We start from the raw sequence: 23,540 nt of genomic DNA, 5'->3' as shown, positions 1-23,540 counted from the left end.
GCCTGCTGCCATAGTGGCCTCCCAAAGGGTCGCACCAGAGGGCTTGGGCCTAGTAGTCATCAGACCAGGGGGGCTGTAAAGGCACCTTACCAAAGTTGTCAGGCAACTTTAATGTGGATGCTGAAGGTTTGCTGGCATCCACAGTCATTTTCCTTAAACTTTTTTCCCCTGCTTTTCTTGGACAAGATACCTGAAGTAGAGGAATGAGAGGAAGTGGAAGGAACAGAACCAAAGGACTCCATGTGGTCTGTGTGGTCTTTTGCTCTACACTTAAAAGTCTTAGCTCAAAATCCAGCAAAATCCTAACTAGAAACATGTGCTGAGGCCCCAGACAAAAGGAATGAAAATTGTTTCATACACTTCAAGCAGTTATTGACTTTTTTAAACATTAATCAGGAGAAAAAATGCCACAGTGGGTTACTTATCTAAAAGCAGAAAGAAATAATTGGTGAAAATGAGCCAACTGACACACTATGAGCATTTAATAACAAGAGAGTAGCGCACTGGACTGCATGACTAGAAGAAACTGAATATGGCACCGGACAGCCTTCTTACACCCTGACATTCAAACTTCAGTCTTTGAACATCCATCAGCTAGGAATGATGCAAAGACTCTGGAAATCAGGCCTGCTGTGGGATTCTGCATGGCAGGAAGACCCAAGAATCATTACAACACTGACTACAAACAGCATCCGTGGATTATGGCTGAAACACACAGGCTTGATGACTAAAGCTAATAATGAATAGAACCTTACTTGTTTTTACAATGCTGCTAGAATCCTCCTTCCCAAAAGAAAGACATCTATTTAAATCTTGGCCATGTTTCAAAAGAATAACATTCCATACAATCATAAAGAAATATAAGCAAATATTTTAATAACCACCAAAAACTAACTTGCAAAAATACACATAGTGCAACATTCAAGATGTTGTCAATGATCCTGTTTTGTGATTTTCCTTTTACAAAAGACTAAAACATTGGAATCGGTTAAGCCCTCTGTTTCCAACATGCTGCTGATGTATCTACTATAGAGTCCTAATGCTGTGGTTTACCTCTAGCATCACCTTTAAAGAGGTACATTCCAGTAAACAGACTAAGATAAAACTGCTGATAGACACTGCCACATGAATCACTAGCAATATGTGCCTTGGAGTTCGTTTTTGAGGACAGGACAACTTTGAGCTGGAAGGTTAATGTATGTGAAACTGATCTAACAACTGCATTAAAAAATAGAAGTCTAGGCCATCAATAGATATCCGGCTACACAAGCTTGATGGATCAAAGAAAACAATGTCCCAAGGCTAGAAAAGCATTGCAAACCTTTATTTTTGAAATACCTGAAGTCACCAGGCAGCTCTGCCATGTCTGAAGTTGAAGATTTAAATGAATGTGTAGAAATGGGTTAGGAAATGAGGCGTGAGAAAATTCTAGTGTAAAAGAAGCTCCAGAGATACTTGTACCTGCACATGAAAACCAACAGTTTCCAACTGCTTTTGAGATGCTGCTGTAAGTGGTCTTTATGATCAACACTCCTACCGCTTACTCAAAACTGTGTAACTATAGCGCGCTCCAATGGCATTAAAGGGACAGTGCCCTGATTACACAGGCTAGGCATCCACAGTTCGACTAACACCTCCGACACTTCATGGAGTAGGCAGTGAAGGATGGGGTAGGGGGCTGCATCCACCTGGGGCATGTGCATTGGGCTGGACTTCTTTGGTGTACACTGGGGAAACCATCAAACAGTGACTACTGTGGATGGGGAGGAGATTCTGCTGATGTCAACACTGACAGCTATGGCACACCCCACCCATACTCTGTAGCTTGGTAAATACAGGAAGTAAGGCTTAAGAAAAAAAAAAAAAAAAGTAGAATTACTCCTAATGGCTGTCTTAATGATGACCCATCCTTGCTAAACTCTGCCCTGGTGATGGGGAATAAAAGGGCCACTTGGCTGTGAGGGGACTGATGACTGACAGGGGACAAAAAAAATAAATAAATAAAAAACAAAGCTACGTAAATACAGTACCAAAAGAGGGCTAGAGTTTCAGCCCCACACATTCCTAAATACATGGCTAGTGGGTTATGAGTACCGCCCCCTGTCAAAAAATGCACAAGGGATACTTAAGTACAGTGACAAAATTAGAACAAACTTTTAGTTCCCTACATCACTACACAGGTTATGAGTATCGACCCCCAGCCCGAGGAACTAAATGCATAAGAGATTTTATTATTAAAGGACTGCATAGTTAAGTTATCAATTTTAAAACAATGAAGTATATGGAGAATGAAACCTCATTAGTGAGCAAAATAATCCTTTTTTTAGACTGTTCTTGCAAAAACAGAAATAATTAATTTACATTTAACAACTCATGATGAAACTTCTCCCTCATCAAATGTTACTGTTACAAATGATGTCGCAACTAACATGGCTTCTACTTCAACAATAGACACACCACAGAATACAGTAAACATGGTTTAGGCTACACATATTGACTCTTGATCTACATTTTTCTCAAGATATGCTGCATCTTGCAACCCCCTACGACAACTCAATTATAAGCCGACATTTAATTGCTTACATTGAAAGGTTTTACATTTTTGTGAATCTGACTTGCTTGACTTGTAGTGCACATATGCACGTTTTCTTTTACGGAGAAAAATTATTAAAAACACTTTAAACTGCCCCAAGCATAAAAAAGAAAAAAGCAACAGGAGTCTATGTAAGTGTAAAAAAATATAATAAAGTATATGTAGAATTGCCACGGCATCTATCATAAAACACAACACTCAAAATAAACTTTGGCCTGTTCTATCATCTCATGTATATAACAGAGATTATAATTAATTCTGCCAACAGAAATTACCATACCGTTCTGAAACTAATCAGATATATGAAAAATCTTCCTTTAAAAGTTATGCCATTTATTTACCAGCTTTGCTTAGAAAACCCAACCCCCTTAATTACAACAAAATACGAAAAAAAAATGCAAATTAAAAACAGTAGCTGATGTCAGTTTAAGTCTGATGTTATTAGCAGCATGCAAAATCTAGACTCAACTCTGAGTAATGGGGAACGCATAGCAATGATGATTATTACAGACATTCCAAAGCAGAGGAAGACAGAGGGTTGGTCTCTCTCCTACCACCATCAAAATACTGCCCCTAAAAGACCGTGCATTGCAATATATTTCTGATCCTTATTAAGAGATCAGAAACAATTGGCACATCGGTCCAATATTACAAAGTATAACTTGCTCTGTCCTCAGCAACTAGTTCTGCTGGTCAAAGAGTAGTGTAGAGAGGTGGCAAGACATAACTTGCAAGGCTGTTTCAGCATTCTTTAAAAGGTCAGAGAAATTCATCCCTTGCAGGACTGGGAAACCCTTCAGGAAAAATATCTTACCCGAGTGTTGGACAGTATGCATGTACAAGGAAGGTGGTAGTTCTTGAGGAAGACAAAATGATACGTCCAGGTGTATGTACATAGGTACTGTCAGGATACAAAAAATGAAAGGCTACATACACAAATAATAAACATAGATCATGTACCACAAAAACTGGTACCTAGTTATAAGATTCCTATATTCTTCACACATCTGAATAAGCAGAGACAACAGCATGACACATTTTACATATTAACCCCACAAATGCTCTCAATCTGTGCTTAGTGTTTTCTTTTTAAAGAATGATTAAAAGAATGAAAATACAAGATTTAGTTTTATTCCAAAGCATTTTCCCCCTTCCTACCTTTATTTTGCTTGCAATTTCTATCACCTTCTTTAAACTACAACCACCTACAGTAAGGCCTTTTTCAAAGGTATTAACCATTAATACTAAAGCAGTCAGCAAATAAACTCTGGTGTAGTGCAAGGCCTAACTATATTCAAAAATAGCTAAACATGGAGTGCAAGGCCATATATTCAGGCCTACAGGGACCACGCAAGTACAAGCAGAGGTTCAAAGCCAAAAGAATATATTTTAAAATGGCACAAATGTCACTACTAGTGGTTGAAAATATTGCACTGGGTAACAATCCGTTCAATACTTAAAGGTGTTTCACTCCTTGTAAAAAAGCTACCTTTCCTTTCTGGTTAAAAAAAAAAAAAAAAAAAAAAACAGCTATTATAAAAAAGAAAAAAGGGAAAGAAAGAAAAACAGCATTATTGGTCACTGTGGAAAGGCTGCGGAAAAAAGATCATACATGTTTTGTTCAATTAGAATGTGCAGATAAAAAGTGCAAATATGCATTTCAGCTTGAGACAGCCAGTAGATTTTCAGGTACTACTGTCTGCCAATCAGCTTTTTTTGAGAACAGATCACAGCAAAGCTTCTGAAGGTTACTCTACTCCAAATGCTACATAGTACCACAAGAGTCATACCATCAGACTTCCTTACACAGAGTCAGTTAATATCCAGAGCTTTGTCTCCAGCTATAACAGGAAAAGGAATGTTTTCTTATGAGTCTTTTCTGAAACTGTTCATTTCAGTAATACATTCTTGTCTTCACGTAAACATCAGAATTATCTAGAGATGCAGGCAAATCATCAGTTCTGCGGTGCAGAATGTGTGTTTTGAGGCGCAGAGTGACAGTTCTGTGGGGTGGAATAGTAATTATGGTGGTGATTACACTGGATGTTACCATATGCAAAAAGCAGCGGAGCTGTAGCCGTGGGTGGTCCGTTCTGCAAGTGAGGGACTACATTAAAACTGCTATTCCTGTGAATTGTTCCATACCAATTTGTGCCCTGTGGTGTCGAGGACAATACACTTTGAAAACAAATAAGAAAAGTAAGAACATTTTTAAAAGTTTAAAATTCAGTTCATACATCAAAGCCAAACAAGTCAACGGTACAGAAAAAACGCATGAGACAGCTTTATCTAGTTAACAGTATCAAAGTCGGAAATGGGGATCCACATTTTGAAGTATTCAAATCAATATGATCACTGGCTCTGCAAACAAATTAAAATCTTGTTGCCTTAAAGATCCACACTTAGGAAAAAAAAAAAAAAATCCACACTTAGGGGGAAAAAAAAAAAAAAAAAAAAAAAAGAGGTATTGCACATTAGTTGGATAGCTCTAGAAAATAATTATGTGAACTTAAAGTACAATAAATTAAGGTACTCACCGTAAGTCTAAATTGTAAAGGAAAAGTAATCTGTGCAGTAATTCTTACACAAGATTACCTTGCAAACCACAATATGCCTGGTAAATTTTTGCTAGCTCTCCCATTCCTTATATACTGCTGGCTAGTGCAAATGTCACACTGCACTACAAGCATAATGGGTTTTGTACTATCCTGCTATTAAAAGCCCAGTTAGTACTGGAGAAACCAAGGTGTACCATCCAATAGTGGACAGTAAATCAAGACTTATGAAATACACATACTCGTACACAAACAGGACCTGCTTAATTTTCAGCAAACAGCTGACCCATCTACAGCTTAACAATTCAGAATATCTGAATGATAGGAATTAAGTAAACGATTTTCCTCAAAAGGGAGCAAGCTCACATCACCTCCCTCTTTCATGTTATACCTCTTGAGATTTCTCTATTTACTCCAGGGAAAAGGTAAATACATTGTTTTAATGCAAAGCAAAGTAATCCCAGCTTTTATTGGGATTTGGGGGCAAATGGGGAGCACCCATATGAAAACTGGTTGAAAAGTTAAAGTGAAAAGTGAAATGGTGCATTCTGGCAAGCTTCAGCACCCTAGCAGTGATTCAACACATACACAGATTGGTAACAGAGTAATCTATCCAGCCGTATTTTGTATTATAGCTATCACTTCATATATGTAATAGACATATTTAAATATACAAACACCACTGAGGCTGTATAAATGGATGAAAACCAAAGGACATGAACATAAAATATTCACTCCTGTAGTAGAAACAATACAGAATGGAGGCATAACCTTCTCTTAGTTTTTCTTCTTTACACAATAAGCCTAAAGTTAAAGATTCTATATCAGCCCTGGCCACAGTTGTCAGACTCTGGATATCCTTTAGCATACAAGCCTTACTGTCAGGTGCTTTGGCCAACAGAAGGAGGGACAACTATAACACAAACTAATTCATACCCTACCTCTGACCTTTTTGGTGCCCAAGTGAAACAGGCATACAAAAAGCCCTTTCAAATGGTCATGAGTAGGCTCAGTGAAAGGAAATAATGCAGACGCTATTGTAGTAGAAATAAGCAAAGCGTATAAAGTCCTTTAGAAAAGCAGAAACACATGACATAATATCTAATATATGAAAAGGCCACAATTATATGTTAACTTCTAAAATTAACTTTATAAATAAGATAAACCACTAGATTCAAAGGCAGGTCTAAATAGATAGATTTATGAAAAGGACAGATTTGTTACGAAGCTTGTACAGTCACAGCATGGAAAATGTACCAGGGACCAGGAGGGAAGTCTATCCTATAGCCAAGATGCTATTATTCATATGTCTACTGCTTCTTTTGAGATGTCACATAAATGTGATTTGTGCCATCAAAAGGATCACAGTTGCAGGATTCTGTTGTCTGTCTTGAATGAGTACAAAGTACCACACCTTAAGAGTGGTAGGTCTACAGCATTTTTGCAGGATCACAACAGCAAAACCTACTATTACCCTGGCCTGGACATCTAGCTTGTATAATTTTGAGAAAGTATGGATTATTAGCCAAGTACCATCATACTTCCCGAGTAGATATACACTTTATAACTGCTGATATGGAAGAGCAACAAATAACCTTTCCAGAAAATGCTTTGTACTTCTGATAAGAGAAAAAACAATGCAGTTAGCTAACCATTTGAAAAAGGTCTGCTTGGTTATTGGGTACTCTTTCTTAAGCATCTTCATTAAATCATCACTTTTAATGACATGGATGAACCTGCATTTTACATTTTCATGCAGTATACATACGTTTTCTTTTAAACAATTGCCACTCTCTCTAGCATTACATAAATTGCTCAGTTCCTGCCATTCCTTAAATCTAAACTGTAGTGTGATCTTGGAGTTGGTAAATATAATTAGCGGACTATGTAGGGGGCAAAGCCCCCCTCATGAGCAGGGTTCAGTGTATGGCCCTCTAACACGTATCTCCTGCTGTTTTCTCTGTGTGGGTAGACTATGACTCTTCAGTAAGATATTTTTCAATGCTATGCCTGTTTGTTAAAATGGATGGTTGATGGTACGTTGCAGATTAACAGCTGTTCAAGCAACATACCATTTGACCATTAAATACACACCCTGTACTGTGATGCTGTATACCAAGCTAACATGGCTAGTCTGCAAAGGGGGGGTACAACCTTCCCCCTTGCTTCCTGAAGTACCACAGCACTGCGGAATTTTCTGTAACCACTTGAAGAGGTCTCAGAATCAAAGATGATTCAGAGTTTTCAGTGCCTTGATCACGGCAAGCATTTCCTTGATATTTACGTGCTTGTGTATGCCACTGGTGTCCTGCACTCCCTGCACTCCTATCCCTCATGAAACTGATATCCAAGCAAAGTAATACAATTAAACTAAACTAAATTAAAATCAATTAAAATTAAAATAAGTTTTAAGTATTTTTACACTTTCAAGTAGCACAGTATTAAGTTTGTCTTTTATGTCTGTTTTATTTGCATTTGTGCTTCATATATTTGTACTGTCACTTTAAATGCTTGTACACTTGTTCTGGATAAGGGCTTTTATTGGTTAAATACCTTTTGAGAGGTATATTTAAATAGATTTGCTTCCTGTGTTCCAATTTACCTCTGATGATGCCTTTACTGAAGGTGAAAGCACTTGGAAATTAAACTATACTTATTCAGCTGTGCTGTTTCCAGTCTGTTCACTTCAGTGGTGATCTGCTGTATTTTTTTTTCCCCACTGGAGTTTAACTTTACACTGGGCAACCTACGAGTGGTTACTAATCTTTATTGCTATCTACTACTTCACCTCTGGTTGAAAAAAATATGCCTGACCTGTGTATAAGACTAAAGGGACTAAAAACATTTTAACTGCTTGAATATTACTACAGATATCCATATAACACAAATTCCATTTTCTCAGTTTTTGCATTATCTTTTGTTTAGTCTCTTTCCATATATCCTTAGCTGTCATACCCAGAATAATTTTTTAATCCATATTGCTAAATACTTCATTTTATCATGTCCCCATAAGTGTGGATATTACTGAACCAATTCGTATGTGGGTACATAATTTATCACTACTGCCTTTGTTATAGCTTCATTAATTTTGTATCCCAAAAAGACTTGAAATTATCTCAATAGGTTTCACAGCACTGCAATTGTCCCTTTCTGGTTTTGTCAGATATAAAATAATGTCACCTGGAAACACAGCTAGCTTTTCTTGACTACCATACCAATTATATCCTTGAATTTCCAAATCCCTTATTTGCTTTGCCAATGATTCTAAATATAATACAAACAACAAAGGTGAGAGGTTATCAGAGATGACCCACCCACTTTTTCACCTCTGATCCCTCATATATCGTACTAATCAACCTTATAATTTTATCAGGCAATGCAAATGCTTCCATTGTTCTCATAAAGTCCCAGCTTATGCTGTCAAATGTTTTCTCTGCGTCAAGATCCACCAACAACAGTGGGATCTTCTTACATTTTGTTTCCCTCTGCATCATCAGTGTTGTGTTAATGTTGTTAAATCTTTGCCTCTCCTTCACAAAAACACAGTTATCCACACCCATCAATGTTGGCATCATTTTTGCCATTCTTTTAGCCATTACAGACAAACACTTTATAATTATGGTTTAGAGTGGAAATGGGCCTGTATGAAGCTGGATCTGATGGGTCTTCACCTTCTTTAGGTATTACAGCCAGCACTTTTTTCCAGGATGTTGGTACTTCTCCTCCTCTTAACATACTGTTAAACAAAACCTTCCAGACCTTTATCAGTTTTTTTCCCTCCTAGCTTCCAAACTTCCACAAGAATACTATCTATTCTGGGAACTTTCATGTAGACTTGTTATACATCACCGTTTTTATCTCATCTTCTCCTATCCTAAATGTTAATAATTGAACCTCCTCTACCTATATCCCTGGCATATTTAATTCTTCCATAAACATTTCCATTTGTACCTTTTCTTGATTTCCATATTTCTCTGCTTTATACAGACTTTCAAAGAATTTATGAAATACTTCTAATACTTCTACAGGATTCCTTGTTATCTTCCTTGCTATAGGCTCCCTAAAACTTGGTGACAGCCCTTTGTACTTTCTGTTGCCTGAGCCATTGTGCTAAAAGTTTTTGTGCTCCAAAGTGATCATCAAAAACAGTTGCTTAACAGCAATCTTTCTAAACTCATGCATATTATCGAGATAATACCTTATTTTCTGTTTAGCATTCTGCAGTTGTTCCTCCTCTTGTTCTAAGGGACCCCCCCATTTTGCAATACTTTAACATCTGTCAGTCCACCTAAACAAATCTTGTTACTTCTTAACCATATCTCCCTTTTGTTTATTTCCAACATATTTTTAACCACCACTACTTTTTCCCACTCCCTATAGCTATATTTAAAGAAGAAATTTCTATCTTCTCTAATAGCACCTGAATAATTTCCACTACCCATTCCTTAAATTCTTCTCTTTTTAACAGATAGGTGGGAAAACACCAGTGTCTCATTTTTATTTCATTACTCTGTGTTTTTATTTTAGTTATTATTGGCGCATGATCTGAAATAATTATTGGGTGCTTATAAAGACCTTTAATTAAATGCACATGTTCATGTGAAATGTAAATTCTGTCTAGCCCAGCCCAGTTTTTGTATCTTGCGGAATGTAAATTCACTCTGAACTCATAGTACTGAATTCACATCTTCCATGCCAAATATTTTCATAAAATTCTTTAAAAATCTACCCTCTTTTGTTATATTTTCCCTCCTGGGCCCCTCCAGACACATCTTCACTATTGCAAATCAAATTCCAGTTCCCACCTATAAACAATATTCCTTGCTAAAAGCTGATTATTTCTCCCAGAATTTTCTTAAGCTCCATTATAGCAGCTTTCGGTGGAATTTACATACATATCAATGTAATCCTCCTCCCTTGCCAGTAGCCCCTTAGTATTACAAATCTACCATTACTGGCTTTGTTATCTTATAGGTTTCATAGGCAAGTACTAGGCTATCTGCCCAAAGGCATTTATAAGCCTAGCCAGAATGTGTTGGCTTTCGCCGCCCCCTTAGATTAGTTCCCTGTGCCTCTGTCCAGCAGAGCCACTGAACTGATTCCTGAGGTAAACTTTCTGTTTCCCATCCACTTGTCAAGGTTTCTCTTGAAGAGGGTTAGCGAGACGCTCTGCCTAATGTAGATTGGAATCTTTTTTCAGAGCATGGGAAGTCTCTGGGACAGGAATCTATCCCTCCAGCATATCCTATTTATTGTTGTGGTGAGGTTTAGATCCCTGGAGTGTGTGGCTCGAGGGGATATGGTTTTCTTTAGGTGGAGCATGTCCATTAATTCTGGGTTGGACAGGGCCTTGTATGTCAGGCACAGATCACCTCTGAGTAGGCGGTATGCAACCGGGTACAGCTGGAGTTACTTCAGTTGAGCTGCATAGGGCATCTGCTCGAGGCCAGTGATCCTCTTGGTGAGGAACTTCTGTGGTCTTTCCAGTTGTTGCAGGTGTCTTGTAAGGTACACCCCAAATGGGGCACTGTATTCTATGATGGGTCTGATGAGTGATGCATAGAGGGGTCCAATGACCTCTTTTGATCTGGATGCAAACCCTTTTGTGATTAGGTGGGCCACACAGAAGGATTTTACAACCACTTTAGCAATGTGATTATCAAAGAAGAGATTACTATCTACTTGGGCCCCCAGATCCCTTATTACGAATTCCGTATTAAGGGGGCTACCACCTATGTGGTAGTTTGTAGGTACTTTGTTTTTTTCCAAAGGGTATGACTATGCACTTTTTGGCATTTAGCTTGAGACCATGGTTTTGATACCAGGTATCTGTCTCAGTGAGACCCTTTTGGAGGATGTCTGTGTCAGCCAGAGAGTCAATTATAGCCCCTAGTTTGCAGTTGTCTGTGAACTTGGTGAGCCATAGTCCTTCTGTGCTTGCCTGTACCTCTGAGAAGTATATGCCGAACAGGAGGAGTCCTAGGAATGAGCCCTGGGGAACACCACTTGTAACCGGTTTAGAGTCAGACCTAGCTCCTGCAACTCTTACCATGTGGGTTCTGTCCATGAGCCAGTTGGCAACCCATCACATGACATAGGGGTTTATGTTCAGGCTGGTGAGCTTGTCTATAATACCTGAGTGAGGAATGGTGTTGAAGGCCTTTGCAAGGTCTAGGTAGGCTGTGTGGACCACCTTTCCCTCGTCTATAGCCTTGGTAACTGTCTCAAAGAAGTCCACCAAGTTTAGGAGGCATGATCTGCCCTTAACATAGCAGAACTGTGTTGAGTCCAGTGTTTGGAGGTTACCAATGTCTCTATTAATGAGATCCATGATGATGCACTCCATAGCTTTGCAGACCAAGCTAGTCAGCCTTATATGGCAATAGTTCCCAGGGACTGTTGCGACTCCACCTTTGTGGAGCGGAATAACCATTGCTGTGCGCCACTCTGTGAGGCATGTATCCTGTGGAGTGGCTGAGTTTAAACAGTGTGTTTAGGTGAGGGGTTAAGTTCACCTTTGAGCTCGTGTAGGACACAGCCTGGGACACCGTCCGGTCTCATTGATGCTGCGTTTTTGGCTTTGGAGAGGGCTGTTTTAACCTGAGTGTCTGTGATTTCAGGGAAATTACTTTCTTCTGGTATAGTTATGGGCCCTTTTGGGGGTGAAGTTTACACTGAACCTGTCTGCCAGGATGTTGGCTATATTGGTCGGTTCAGTGTATTTTGTGACATTCTGCACTAACTCTGAGCAGATCTGAGAATTGCCACTTAGATTCTTGACATAGCTAAAGAATGCCTTGTGGTTATCTTTGGAGTCCATGGCAATTTTTCTTTCAAAGTTAGCCTTGGATGATTTTATGAGGGAATGTAGTTTCTTGCTGATACTGATTAGGAATGTCTTCCCTTCATGGGATTTTACTCTTTTCTGTACTAGTTTCCTTCCTTCTATTGTATAGCTTGTTTATGGCTTGTTTATTGGAGCTCCTCTTGCAATTAATATAAGTACTGCTCTCTTCCTTTGCCCCAGGTATTCTGCTGAATAACTATCCTGAAAACCTTTCTTTATCAAATTCACATGTTCATTTCTTTCCAAGTGTGTCTCCTGTAGCATTGCTATTTGCACTCTACATTTTTAATAAAGTTCACTACTCTTTCTTTTTTGTATTTATCTGTGAAACCATTAGAGAAAGCATCATATTCTTCAGACATTACTATTCCCACATTTTATGTACAACAGTTTTTTTGTGAAATGTCTAGCTTCAGCTTTTGTGTTACATGCATGCACTGTTTGGCAGGTTAATCTTATACACAGTTGTTTCTTGTCACCTCCATTTGAGCCTATGTCACATCTTATAAAACTTTTTGTTTTATTGAAAACACACACACACACACACACACACACACACACACACACACACACACAAAATACATCCTAAAACTTATTAACATAACACACAAAATTATGTACATCATTAAATATTGATGTTTTACCCTCCTGACAGGAACAAATGTTCAATCTGACAGCCAAACACACACACAAAACTCGAGCTAACCTAAAAGAAAGGTTATCCATGCTAATGTGCATGGTACAACCTGTGGTTCTATTAAATGCTGTCTGGTTTTGCATTATCTTTACAGCTCTCTCAGATGGTAAAACACTTGAATGCTTTCAGAAAACTTACAAAATTCAATATTCTTTTCACTTACTTGCTTTCTCTTAAAACTTACTAGATTAAGCTAATGGCCTTAACCCAGTCATTCCCATATGCAAGAATGAGAAAAAACACACTAATGTTTCTACTGTCCTGTTCTTTTAACCATTTTTTACACTGCAGTGCCTACATTTTTTTAAAACTGAACAAGGAGAAAGAGAGAAGGGAGAAAGACCAAAATAAAAGCAGGAACACCTATTTACATTATATCCTCATCAGACTTAAAAATAACCAACAAACTTTACTTTACAACATGTGAGGAAAATCATGCACCATTTAAATAGTACTATTAAGATTTTTTTTCACTTACAGTTAACCTTCTCCCTCCTCTTCCCCTCTCCTGAGTATTTTCCAGAGATTAATGACATGAAACAGGACATATGCTTTAGAGTCCCCTACCAGTTTAACAACGTCCAAAAAAATCCAATATTTCCAGATTTTCTTGCTCTGGCATATTTCACAAATATTACTGCTTCGTAATCTCACATTTGTCAATTTCCAAGTTACCGATTTTATTCTCCAAACATTAATGAAATTAAATAAGGCATATGCTTTAGAGTCTCCTACAAGTTTAACAAAGTTCAAGAAAGTCTAATATTTCCAGATGTTCTTGTTCTATTCCTGTTCATCTGTTTCTCCCAAACCCTCTCTCTGCTTCATTTCCAATGTACTCTTGATTCTTCTAGTCAACTCTTGTGCTTTTTCCCTCTCTCAAGCATTTTCATTTAAACACTGGAAAAGGTTTCATGGCATAGTCTTCTCTATGGTCTTTACTACCAGAAGAACAAGCAGCGGAATCTCCTTCCATTTCACAGCTCATGTTTTGTTGGACAAACTTTTGTATTTCTTCATTAGCATGTCCTTCTGCTCCTCCAGGAAAAATATTTTGAAGATAGGTGGGTACAGCAGTTTGAATCTCATGTCTGCTTCTCAACATTCCCTGAATAATCGGATACATTTACTCTTCTTCTGCCTGGTGTACAATGAGTAGTCATTCTCCACAAACACTCTAGTTTGTCCTTCTGCCAGAGTTTTGTCAGAATCCACTCATTCTGCTGGTAAGAGTTAATCTTTACTATTAAAGATCAATGTTGTTTTCTCATAGCCAAGTTTGGAGCATACACACAATGTGACCTTTCAGTTAACAAGTCCTGTTGTGGAATACCAGTCCAGTTGCTTATTTATGCTTTCATAAAATTAATACAGTCTGTTCCTTCCAGCTCCTCTGGTACGCAGAAAATCTCAGTTTTTCCCTACGTGCGCTGACCACTAATTCTATTATTTTTTTTAAAACATCTCTTCTTGTGCATTCTCATAGTCAGCCAGCTATTTCTTAATTTCACCCTCTGAGTTTTGCAGTGTTATCACCTCATCTGAATATCTGTTTAAAGCGTCTTCCATTTTTTTCCAGTCTTTTATTGTTTGAGTTGATATACTCTATCAGTGTTTCATTTATTTTAGCCAAGTCTGTGTGCATTTGCCTTATACTTTCCTCTAGGTTAATGGAAGTCATGTCTGGAGCTTGTACTGCTTTTTGCTGAACAGCTACAGTGCTTTTCCCAGTTAGTATTTTTTGTCACCTTTTGTAGCTGATTTTCCTTCAGATCCTCCATTTCTTTTTTTTCCTGGCATCCAGGCAGTGCACTTACTAGCCAGTTACTGAAATTTACCAAGAAATCTACGTCCACTGGCTTTCTCCACCAAGTTTATGTTCTCACACTGGGAGAGCTAGAATTAAGCTGTTACTCAATATGCAGACATCTTGGAAGTCTCTATGGATATTATATCCTTAGCAGGATATAACCCATATACTCAAGAGTACTGTAGCAGCGATCAACATGATAAATATCGTTTGATAATGATTTGAATTTGGGGGAAGGAATAAAAAGGGAATGTAACAGCCTATGATTACTATCCTCTGCACCCTTCTGTCATTTGTAATAGGCATCCAGGCACTGGGGTATAGGGACAGGTGCCCCTAACAACTTCCAGAGAACAAGAGTTGGGCAATCCTTCCAAGAGAACTGATAAGGCCTCTAGATGAATAGGTGAAGGGACCTCTAAAGCTTTGGTGCTGCAGCCCACCTCTGCCTCAGTGTGATGTCCATTATTAGAACTGCCCCAATGCCTGAGGGGGGGGTCTTACCCAGAAGTGTCAGCAGAGAACCCTTGGGATTTCTGTAACAGTTACTTACTCCCCCCTTCTGGTTCCTAGGGCAATCTGTTCCTAGGGCAAGATCTCTTGGAGGTAGAGAACCACATTCTGACTGCAGAAAGGAACTTTGCATCTTGCTCACTCCTGGTTACTTTATCTTTAGGCCCAAAGAGTGCTGAGCTGTCAAATGGTGTATTAAAGGAAGTCTTGAAGTGCCCGTCATACCAACATATCCAGATGTGTCTCCTAACGGTAATCCTCATGCTTGTAACTCTCAAAGGGCCTTCAGTAGCAATAGAGATAAAATGCATTCAGACATTTGACAATGATTACAGGGTGGCTAACAGAGTCCAAGGTTTTCTTGTCTTTTACAGATGCAGACCCAGTCAGAGACTTGGAGATGTCCTTGGTCAAGAAATATAGTGATGTATGCCAAGTAGTTGAGCACCCTCAAAGCAAAGGTAGCTGAAGAACAAGTCCATTCCCTAAACCTGTTCAGTGCCCTAGACTCCCTGTTAAAGGGATGGACAGAAGAGCCTTTCTTCTGTGACTTCTGTTTTGGTGGTCACCACCACTACTATGGAATCCACAGCAGGCCCCTTGCTCCAATCCTGTTGATCTTTTGAGGAGACCAAGTACTTATCTAGCTTAAGAGAATTGTTTCAGCCATGTTTGGCTCCTTCCAAGCACACTTAGAGATGTGGACCACCATCATATCTGCGGGAGGAACCACCCAGGATGTAGCTAAGCAGTAGCCAAAGGCCTTGAGAAACACTGACTCCTCTTGGGAGGGGGTTTTGCTGGATTACCAGGCCTTCTGCCTGAAAAGTTAGAAAGTTTCTCTGAATGAGACAACCTCAAGGGGGGAATTTGAGGACCCGTCTCCATCATCAAAAATCTGTCCCCCCTCTGAGAGGTTCGTGAGAAAGTCTGCATGCCTTCTTTTGCACATATCCTTCCAAGGAGCCTCTCTACTGGGATATTCTAGAGAAAACTTGAAAGAAACTTGCAGGTTCCCCATAGGGATTGACTCAAGACTCAAAGAGTCCATCTGTCCCATGTGCACCGAATGAGAGGGATCAGGACCCAGAGGCATTCTCTGGGGGATGGGTAGAGCCTAGCTGGGGAGAGTACTCCATATCTCTGATTCTCTGGGGGATGGATGAAACCTATTTTAGAAGAATAGTCTGCATCTCTGATCAGGAGAATACTCTCTAAATACTGACACCTAAGGAAATCCAGAGATCTGAATAGAAGGAGCTGAAGGCACCTCACTAGGCAAAACCCTGAAATCCACTCGGCTTGGATCCAACATGGATGCTGGCATCAAGCTATCCAGTGCTGAGGCACCAAAGCCCTCAGAGTCAAACCCATTCCCCTGGATCCAGTGCTGAAGTTCTTTTGTCTTAGATGATATTGGAGCTATATGGGTTAGAGATGACCCTGGAGTTAAAAATAACCACATCTTCAAGTCCAGAGTAAACAAGCTCTGGGAGGTACTTGGATCCATAACTCCAGAGTCTGACAAATGGATTGGAATAGAACTACTACTGGATGAGGAGAAGTGACATAAATCCAAGGTCCAGCAGAGGCTAGAGCTGGGAGAACCCCAAACTGAATCTAGGTCCTGAGAAATTTCTTCATCATGAGGCCTACATCAGCTTTGGAAAGGCTCCTGGTTGAGTAAACTGATCCCAGGGAAGAAGCAGCGGAAGGAGGTCTTGATGAGAGGTGGCTAATCCTCTCTTGCAGGAAAGGAGGTTGTAGTCAAGGAGAAACTGGCTCCGGTGAAAAATGTAGCTCTGGGAGAGGGGAGTTTTGGATCTGATCAGGACTGGCTCAGTGAAGAGAGTCAGATTTGAAGTCTTGGATAATTTAGGAGTCAGAGATGGGGATTCCAGAGAGGAAGAACAATCTGTAGAGCATTTCCTGGACTATTTAATCTTCTCTTTAGAGGTCCCGTCCCGTTTGGTTTTGTCTGCAGACTTTTTGAGGCAGGGAAGCTTCAATGCCAGTATGCTGAGACTTGGATGTTTCTCCCTTAAGGATTAGTTGCTTTTCCTCTCTACTATTGCCAGGGTAACAAAGGCTGTGCATATATCACACTGTTCATCCATCTGGGAAGCTCAGAGGCAGTAAACATACTTACAATGTTCGGTACCACGTGTTTTTTTTTTAAACCAGAAGGTTTATCCAGCATTTTTGTCATATGGTATAGATGATGTAACACAGTCCAGCATGGTAAAGTAGAATAGAATATATATAATGTATATTAAAACATGTAGTTAAAACCTTTTTTTTTTTTTTTTTTTAAAAGAAAGATGGTGCAGAGACATAAGGAAATGGGAAGAAAAACCTTTATACAGATTTTAAAAATGTACATATCACTATAATAGGGGAAGTAGGGTAAAAGTGACAAGATAATAGAAACCTAAGTGGTAAGAGAAATGGAATGAAAAACTCTTAGTAAACTTCAACCATGCCTGAGCAAAGAAATCCACATCTGTCTGAAATGAATGGCAAACAAGATCTGAGGTAATGTTGGGCTTTTGAGGGGGTTATGGGTAAGAGGATGAGCCTGAGCTTAGGATCGAAAGTCTTGAGTGGCCGAAGTTGAATCCGAGGTAGGATCTGAAGTGCCCATCTGTTGACGAATGGATGGGAGAGAACATCAGACCAAAAATGTTTTAGCATTTGTTTAACTGATGCAAGAGAAAGGGTAGAGTCTATAAGTACTCCTACATCCATGTCATTTACAGTGGATATAAAAAGTGTACACACCCCTGTTAAAATGCCAGTTTTTTGCGATATAAAAAAATGAGACCACAATAAATCATTTCAAAACTTTTCCCATCTTTAATTTGACCTATAACCTGTACAATCCAATTGAAAAATGAACAAATCTTTTAGGGGAAAAATAGAATATAAAAAAATAAAAAGTGTACAATAAGCTGGTTGCATAAGTCTGCACACCCTTAAACTAATACTTTGGTGAAGCACCTTTTGATTTAATTACAGCATTCAATCTTCTTGGGTAGGAGTCTATCAGCATGGCACATCTTGACTTGGCAATATTTGCCACTCTTCCTTGCAAAAGCACTCCAAATTTGTCAGACTGCAAGGGCATCACTTGTGCACAGTCCTCTTCAGGTCACCGCACAGATTTTCTATTGGAGTTAGGTCTGGGCTCTTGCAGGGCCATTCCAAAACTTTCATTTTCTTCTGGTGAAGCCATTCTTTTGTTGATTTGGATGTATGCTTGGGGTCATTGTTGTGTTGAAAGGTGAAATTCCTCTTCATCTTCAACTTTTAAGCAGATACCTGAAGGTTTTGGGCCAAAACTGACTGGTATTTGGAACTGTTCATAATTCCCTCCACCTTGACTAAAGCCCCAGTTCCAGCTGAAGAAAAGCAACCCCAAAGCATGATACTGCCACCACCATGCTTCACCATGGGGATGGCGTTCTTTTGGTGATGTGAAGTGATTTTTTTTGCACCAAATGTACCTTTTGGAATTGTGGCCCAAAAGTTTAACCTTGGTCTCATCAGCCCATAGCACAATTTCCCACAAGCTTTTGGGAGACTATGTATTGTTTTGCAAAATTTAGCCAGGCCTGGATGTTTTTCTGTGTAAGAAAAGGCTTCAGTCTTGCAACCTTATCTCATAGTAGACATATGGAGAATAAGGGAGATTGTTGTCACATGTAGTACACAACCAGTAGTTGCCAGAAATTCCTGTGGCTTCTTCAGTGTTGCTGCAGTTGCCTTAGCAACCTCCCTGACCAGTTTTCATCTGGTCTTTTCATCAATTTTGGAAGAATGTCCAGTTTTTTGCATCACTGTTGTCCCATATTTTCTCCCCTTTTTGATGACTGTCTTTACTGTGTTCCATGGTATATCCAATGCTGTGGAAATTTTTTTTTTGTACTCTTCTCCTTACTGATACCTTTCAGCAATGAGATCCCTTTGATGCTCTGTAAGCTCTCTGCGAACCATGGCTTTTGTTGTAGCAAGCAACTGAGTAAATGTCAAGAAAATCCTACTAGGACAGCTGAACTTTATTTGGGGTTAATCAGAGTCTCTTTAATTGATGGCAGGTGTGTACCCAAGAAGACTGAATGCTGTAATTAAATCAAAAGGTGCTTCAACAAAGTATTAGTTTAAGGGTGTGCACACTTATGCAACCAGCTTATTGTATTTTTTTTATTTTTTTATATTTTTTTCTCCTAACAGATGTTTGTTTTTCAATTGAATTGTACAGATTATAGGTCACATTAAAGGTAGGAAAAGTTTTGAAATGATTTATTTTGGTCTTATTTTTTTATATCACAAAAACCTGGCATTTTAACAGGGCTGTGTTGTTGTTGTTTGTCTTTCGACTTTTCCCGGTTAGGGGTCACCACAGCAGAACTCCAGTCCACTAATGATTGGCAGTTGTTTTTTATGGTGTCGAGTTGCCAGCCTGACTCCCAACCTTCAACGAAGGCACGCCCATTCAATGCTTGCCTTTCGAACGCACACTCGACCACGGGGAGGACATGCAGACTCCACACAGAAGGCACTTCCAACCCAAACCAAGAATCGAATGGGAGAACCTCTTGCTGTGAGGCTAACAGGGCTGTGTACGCTTTTTATATCCACAGTATGCATAAGACTAATGTTAGAACCAACAGGTAAGTCAGAAGTCTTTTAATGAATGCAGATAAAAAATAGTGGTAGGAGGAGTGAGCCATGGAGAACTTTAATTACTGGGAGCTTGGTCTGAGACAAAACGTCCTATGTTGACCTCAAAGTTTTTGTTAGACAAAGTTTTTGTTAGACAAAGTTTGTAAACCAGACTGCTGCTTTTCCACTAACACCTATGACTCAGAGAGTGGCCAAAGAATAAAATGCCTTTATACATCAGAGAGAGTCCAGATGATACTCGTAGTGTTTCTCCCATTCCAGAAACCACGTGGATACTTATAGGTATAACTTGGGACAGGTTGAAAAGAACTGAGTTTGGACTGACATTGAGATAATGAAAAGTTTTTGTATTTTTTGACAGCGGTTTTACTATTGCAGACTTCCAAATGGGGGGTATGATAATTTGCACAAGGGGTAAGTTGAAATGGGGTAAGGGGGACCAACAAGGTGATCTTTACAAAGGGAGAGGAACTAGGCATTTTTTTTCAAGAGGGGTGTCAAATGAAATTTGGTTTTGGCAGCCTTAAAAGTATTTCTACTTTATGTAACAAAAGTAAAACGATGGGAAGTATTAAGGAGGGGGAAGGGCAGTATCACTGAAGTGAAGACATATAGGAGATTTTATTATATGGAATGGAGACTACATCCTCTGCCTTTACAAAATGAAGTAGTAGACCTGAGGAAAAAAAGGTGGTTTAAATAAGATGCACCCAGATGTTTGGACAATCCCTCTTTTTCTTTTTAAATATGTCTGTTCAGATACCACTGAAGAGATATCTTTCTGCTCACAGAATGTTCTGTTTTGCTGGCTTAGGACAGAGACTACTTGCATGGGTTGCCTATTCACAAATGATTGCTGATAACCTGCACAACTAGAAAGAATACATGCCTTCTTGTTATGCATCACACAACTGTAACACTGTTACTGTAAAAGCAAGGCCCCTGGCTGTAGAACTCACTGAAAGGATCTTAGTTCCGTTAAAAGCAGCAGGTCTTTTAGGTGTTTCTTCCTTTGAGATCACCACTCAGTATCCATAGTATTTGCAAATAACTTTTAATCTCAGAGAGAAAAGAGAATCAGAAGTCATGATTCAAAGAAATCTGATAGATCCACCAATTTAATGCCTTCACTAAAGGTAGCAGAACAGGAACAATCAATTCCAGTAATTGGTCTATTGCAGGCAGTATATTCCTCAAATATCAGTGGGCTTACTTCATGTGACATCTCGTCACACAAAACATTAGAAAAGATCAAGCCAGTAATCCCTGTACATTAAGGAATACGTATGACATTGAATGGCTTTCCTTTATATTCACAGTGAAAATTTTTCTCATTTGAACCCTATACTGCCAAACAGCAGCAAGCATTTTTGTTACAAAAATTAAACTGGTCACCATCTATAACTGGAGTAGGCTGAAGATCTAATATCATTGTGCTTGGGCCAATGCTTGGGTCTGAAAATATACACCTGTTGAAGAGCGAAGTACCACTTCTTCCAAGACTGCAGAAATCATCCGGAGAAGACTAAATCTGAACTCCCTTAAGTTGCAGGCATGCAAACACTAAAGCGAAGCATAGGTGTATATCATGGATAAGTAGAAAAGGCAAAAGGCAAGGCATTAATAAAAATGTGAATTAACTTATCAGAAATTTACAAATTTACAAACTTCCTGTGTCACCTCAAGCCTATAGTATGAAGGGCAGTACTCTTTATATATCCAAAATCTCTAGAAAAGCATCTTAGTGCAGAAGATGCAATAGGATATAGTCGATATTCTGAACTTTTTGTTCTCAAACTTGTTTAAATTTGACAGACTTGGCATGGAAATCTATTGCTGGTCGTTATTTGGGGGGGGGGGGGCTCAAGTAAAACCCTTTTACCCTGCTCTGCCTCTGGGACTTGCTCTAAGGCCTGCTCACCTAGAATATTTTAATGAACTAGCATGCCCAAAGAAAACTGATGCTTTGATGTGGCACAGATGATGTTTGGCACAAAGTGAAAAATTCTGACATTCTCTCCTGCTCTCTCTCTGAACCACTAGTCTGCTATTAGTGCCAACAAGCTGCATATAGAGAATCTCCCCTCCCATTTGGGAAAGGGGCAGGAGACAAATAATGGCTTTGTTTCACAACTGGTTGAAAAGCTCTCTCTATTACTGGAAGAACGCTGGGTTAACACTGCTGCTGCCTTCTACCCTTCCACTGCTGTAATTTCCTCAGAACGTGCCACTTGTTCATAGCTTGCTGGTGAATAGTTTGTTTTCTACAAAATGATCACTTCCTTGAGGGATAATTTCAACTGTATTTGGTGAATGGAGGATGAGATACTTGTTATATATGTTGCATCATTTTCCCATTTTCTTCCAGTGTTGCAGAATTTTGAGAGTTTTGATTTTACATCCACTGGAAAGGATTACGTTCCTAGCCATGTTTTCCTTCAAATAAGAGGACAAGAACCAGCAGCTCAAAAAACAGGCACTTTTTACATCATTCCCACACGTGACCATATGCCATCCAACACGCACTGCTGCATAGCTCAGGTCTAACTTTTTTTTTTCCCCTGAGAGAGACATTTGTGGTTTCCTCAGTCAGATCATCCGTCTGCCTTAAAATGGCAAATGGTACTGTAATTTCCTGACCCCAACTTCCAGTCTATCAAATACTATGTTCTCCTTATCTAAAGAGAGAGAGACTGAAGCAGGGGCAAAATGCAACACTTTGGTGACTAATCTAGCAACAGTCTTAGTGTTTTGTGTAAGCAACCATCCTCTCCAAGCAATCTACAAAACCGGGAAGTTTTTAGAAGCAGGTCATACAAAATCAAGTTCTAGCTGCACTTGAGTGAAAAAATAAAATAATAACAAAAATAAAAAAGTGGTATGTATGGCAAGAGCTTCCCACTGAGCCAGTATCAGTTTTATATACTTTTATACTTTTGCTCAGAAGAGGAGAGCATTTGGTAGACCACATAAAATGTTTTAATAAACAGGAGACATGACTTAAGGAGGGGAACCTGGGGATAAAGAACCCTCATTACCATTGTCTATATTATAAACTATAGGTAAGGACATTTGGTAAGTATATACTAACTCATGGTTTGAATACATGGCTAAGGATTACTGGTAAGGAAAAAAAAAATGTGGCCCACAATGCCATGCTATCACATAGTAGTATTTAAGAGGCTAGTCAACCTCCACCCCCCCCCCCCCCCGCAAAAGCATCCCAATAGCCTTCTGTTTATCCCCATGTGCCACAATCTTGTAGCTCACTAACTAGACTATTGCACGAGATAAATATGCAATTGATATGGGTATCTTAAGGCAATGCAGCAACTGTCTAATGTTTACTGACATCCACCCATTCCTTAAAGTAAGATACTGTATGCAACAGGTATACATACACAATGTCAACAGAAGCTAAGCTGTAGTATACAAGCACCCATCAGGTTGCCAGAAACACACACACACACACACACACACACACACACACACACACACACACCACTGTATGCTGACGCACTTATATGCAAACTTCCTAATGCTAAATAAAAACTTCCTAGACTGCCCACTGACAAATATTATCCTAGCAAACCCAAAAGCAGTCAACCAAAGCAACACCTAACACCACACATATAGCCTCACTCAGTGCAGTCCCAAATACAAAGCCCAAAAGGCAAGCAATCATACTTCCAAGGACTCTAGTAATAGGGGTCTCCATTGTAAGACATACTGATGCCCCTCTAACCAGGCTGAGCAAGGAAAAGACAACAGTTAAGTTGCCTGTCTGGAACCAGGATATATATATATATATATATATATATATATATATATATATATAT

The 23,540-nt window shown here is 39.2% G+C and overlaps 1 protein-coding gene across 1 annotated transcript in view; it reads right to left on the bottom strand.

The window, feature by feature from the left end:
• Positions 1-728: 728 nt before the first annotated feature.
• The window catches only part of GPR137C (G protein-coupled receptor 137C), a 761,588-nt gene continuing 738,776 nt past the window's right edge, over positions 729-23,540 (bottom strand). Inside the window, exon 7 of the mRNA XM_044074333.1 lies at positions 729-4,771. Within this exon, the coding sequence (XP_043930268.1) occupies positions 4,549-4,771 (223 nt within the window). The 3' untranslated portion in view covers positions 729-4,548. The remainder of the gene's footprint in view (positions 4,772-23,540) is intronic.

This window comes from Protopterus annectens, chromosome 6.part0 (assembly GCF_019279795.1).
Source record: "Protopterus annectens isolate FY-2018-M chromosome 6.part0, PAN1.0, whole genome shotgun sequence".
NCBI lineage: Eukaryota > Metazoa > Chordata > Ceratodontiformes > Protopteridae > Protopterus > Protopterus annectens.
This window is presented reverse-complemented; position numbering and strand designations above follow the sequence as displayed.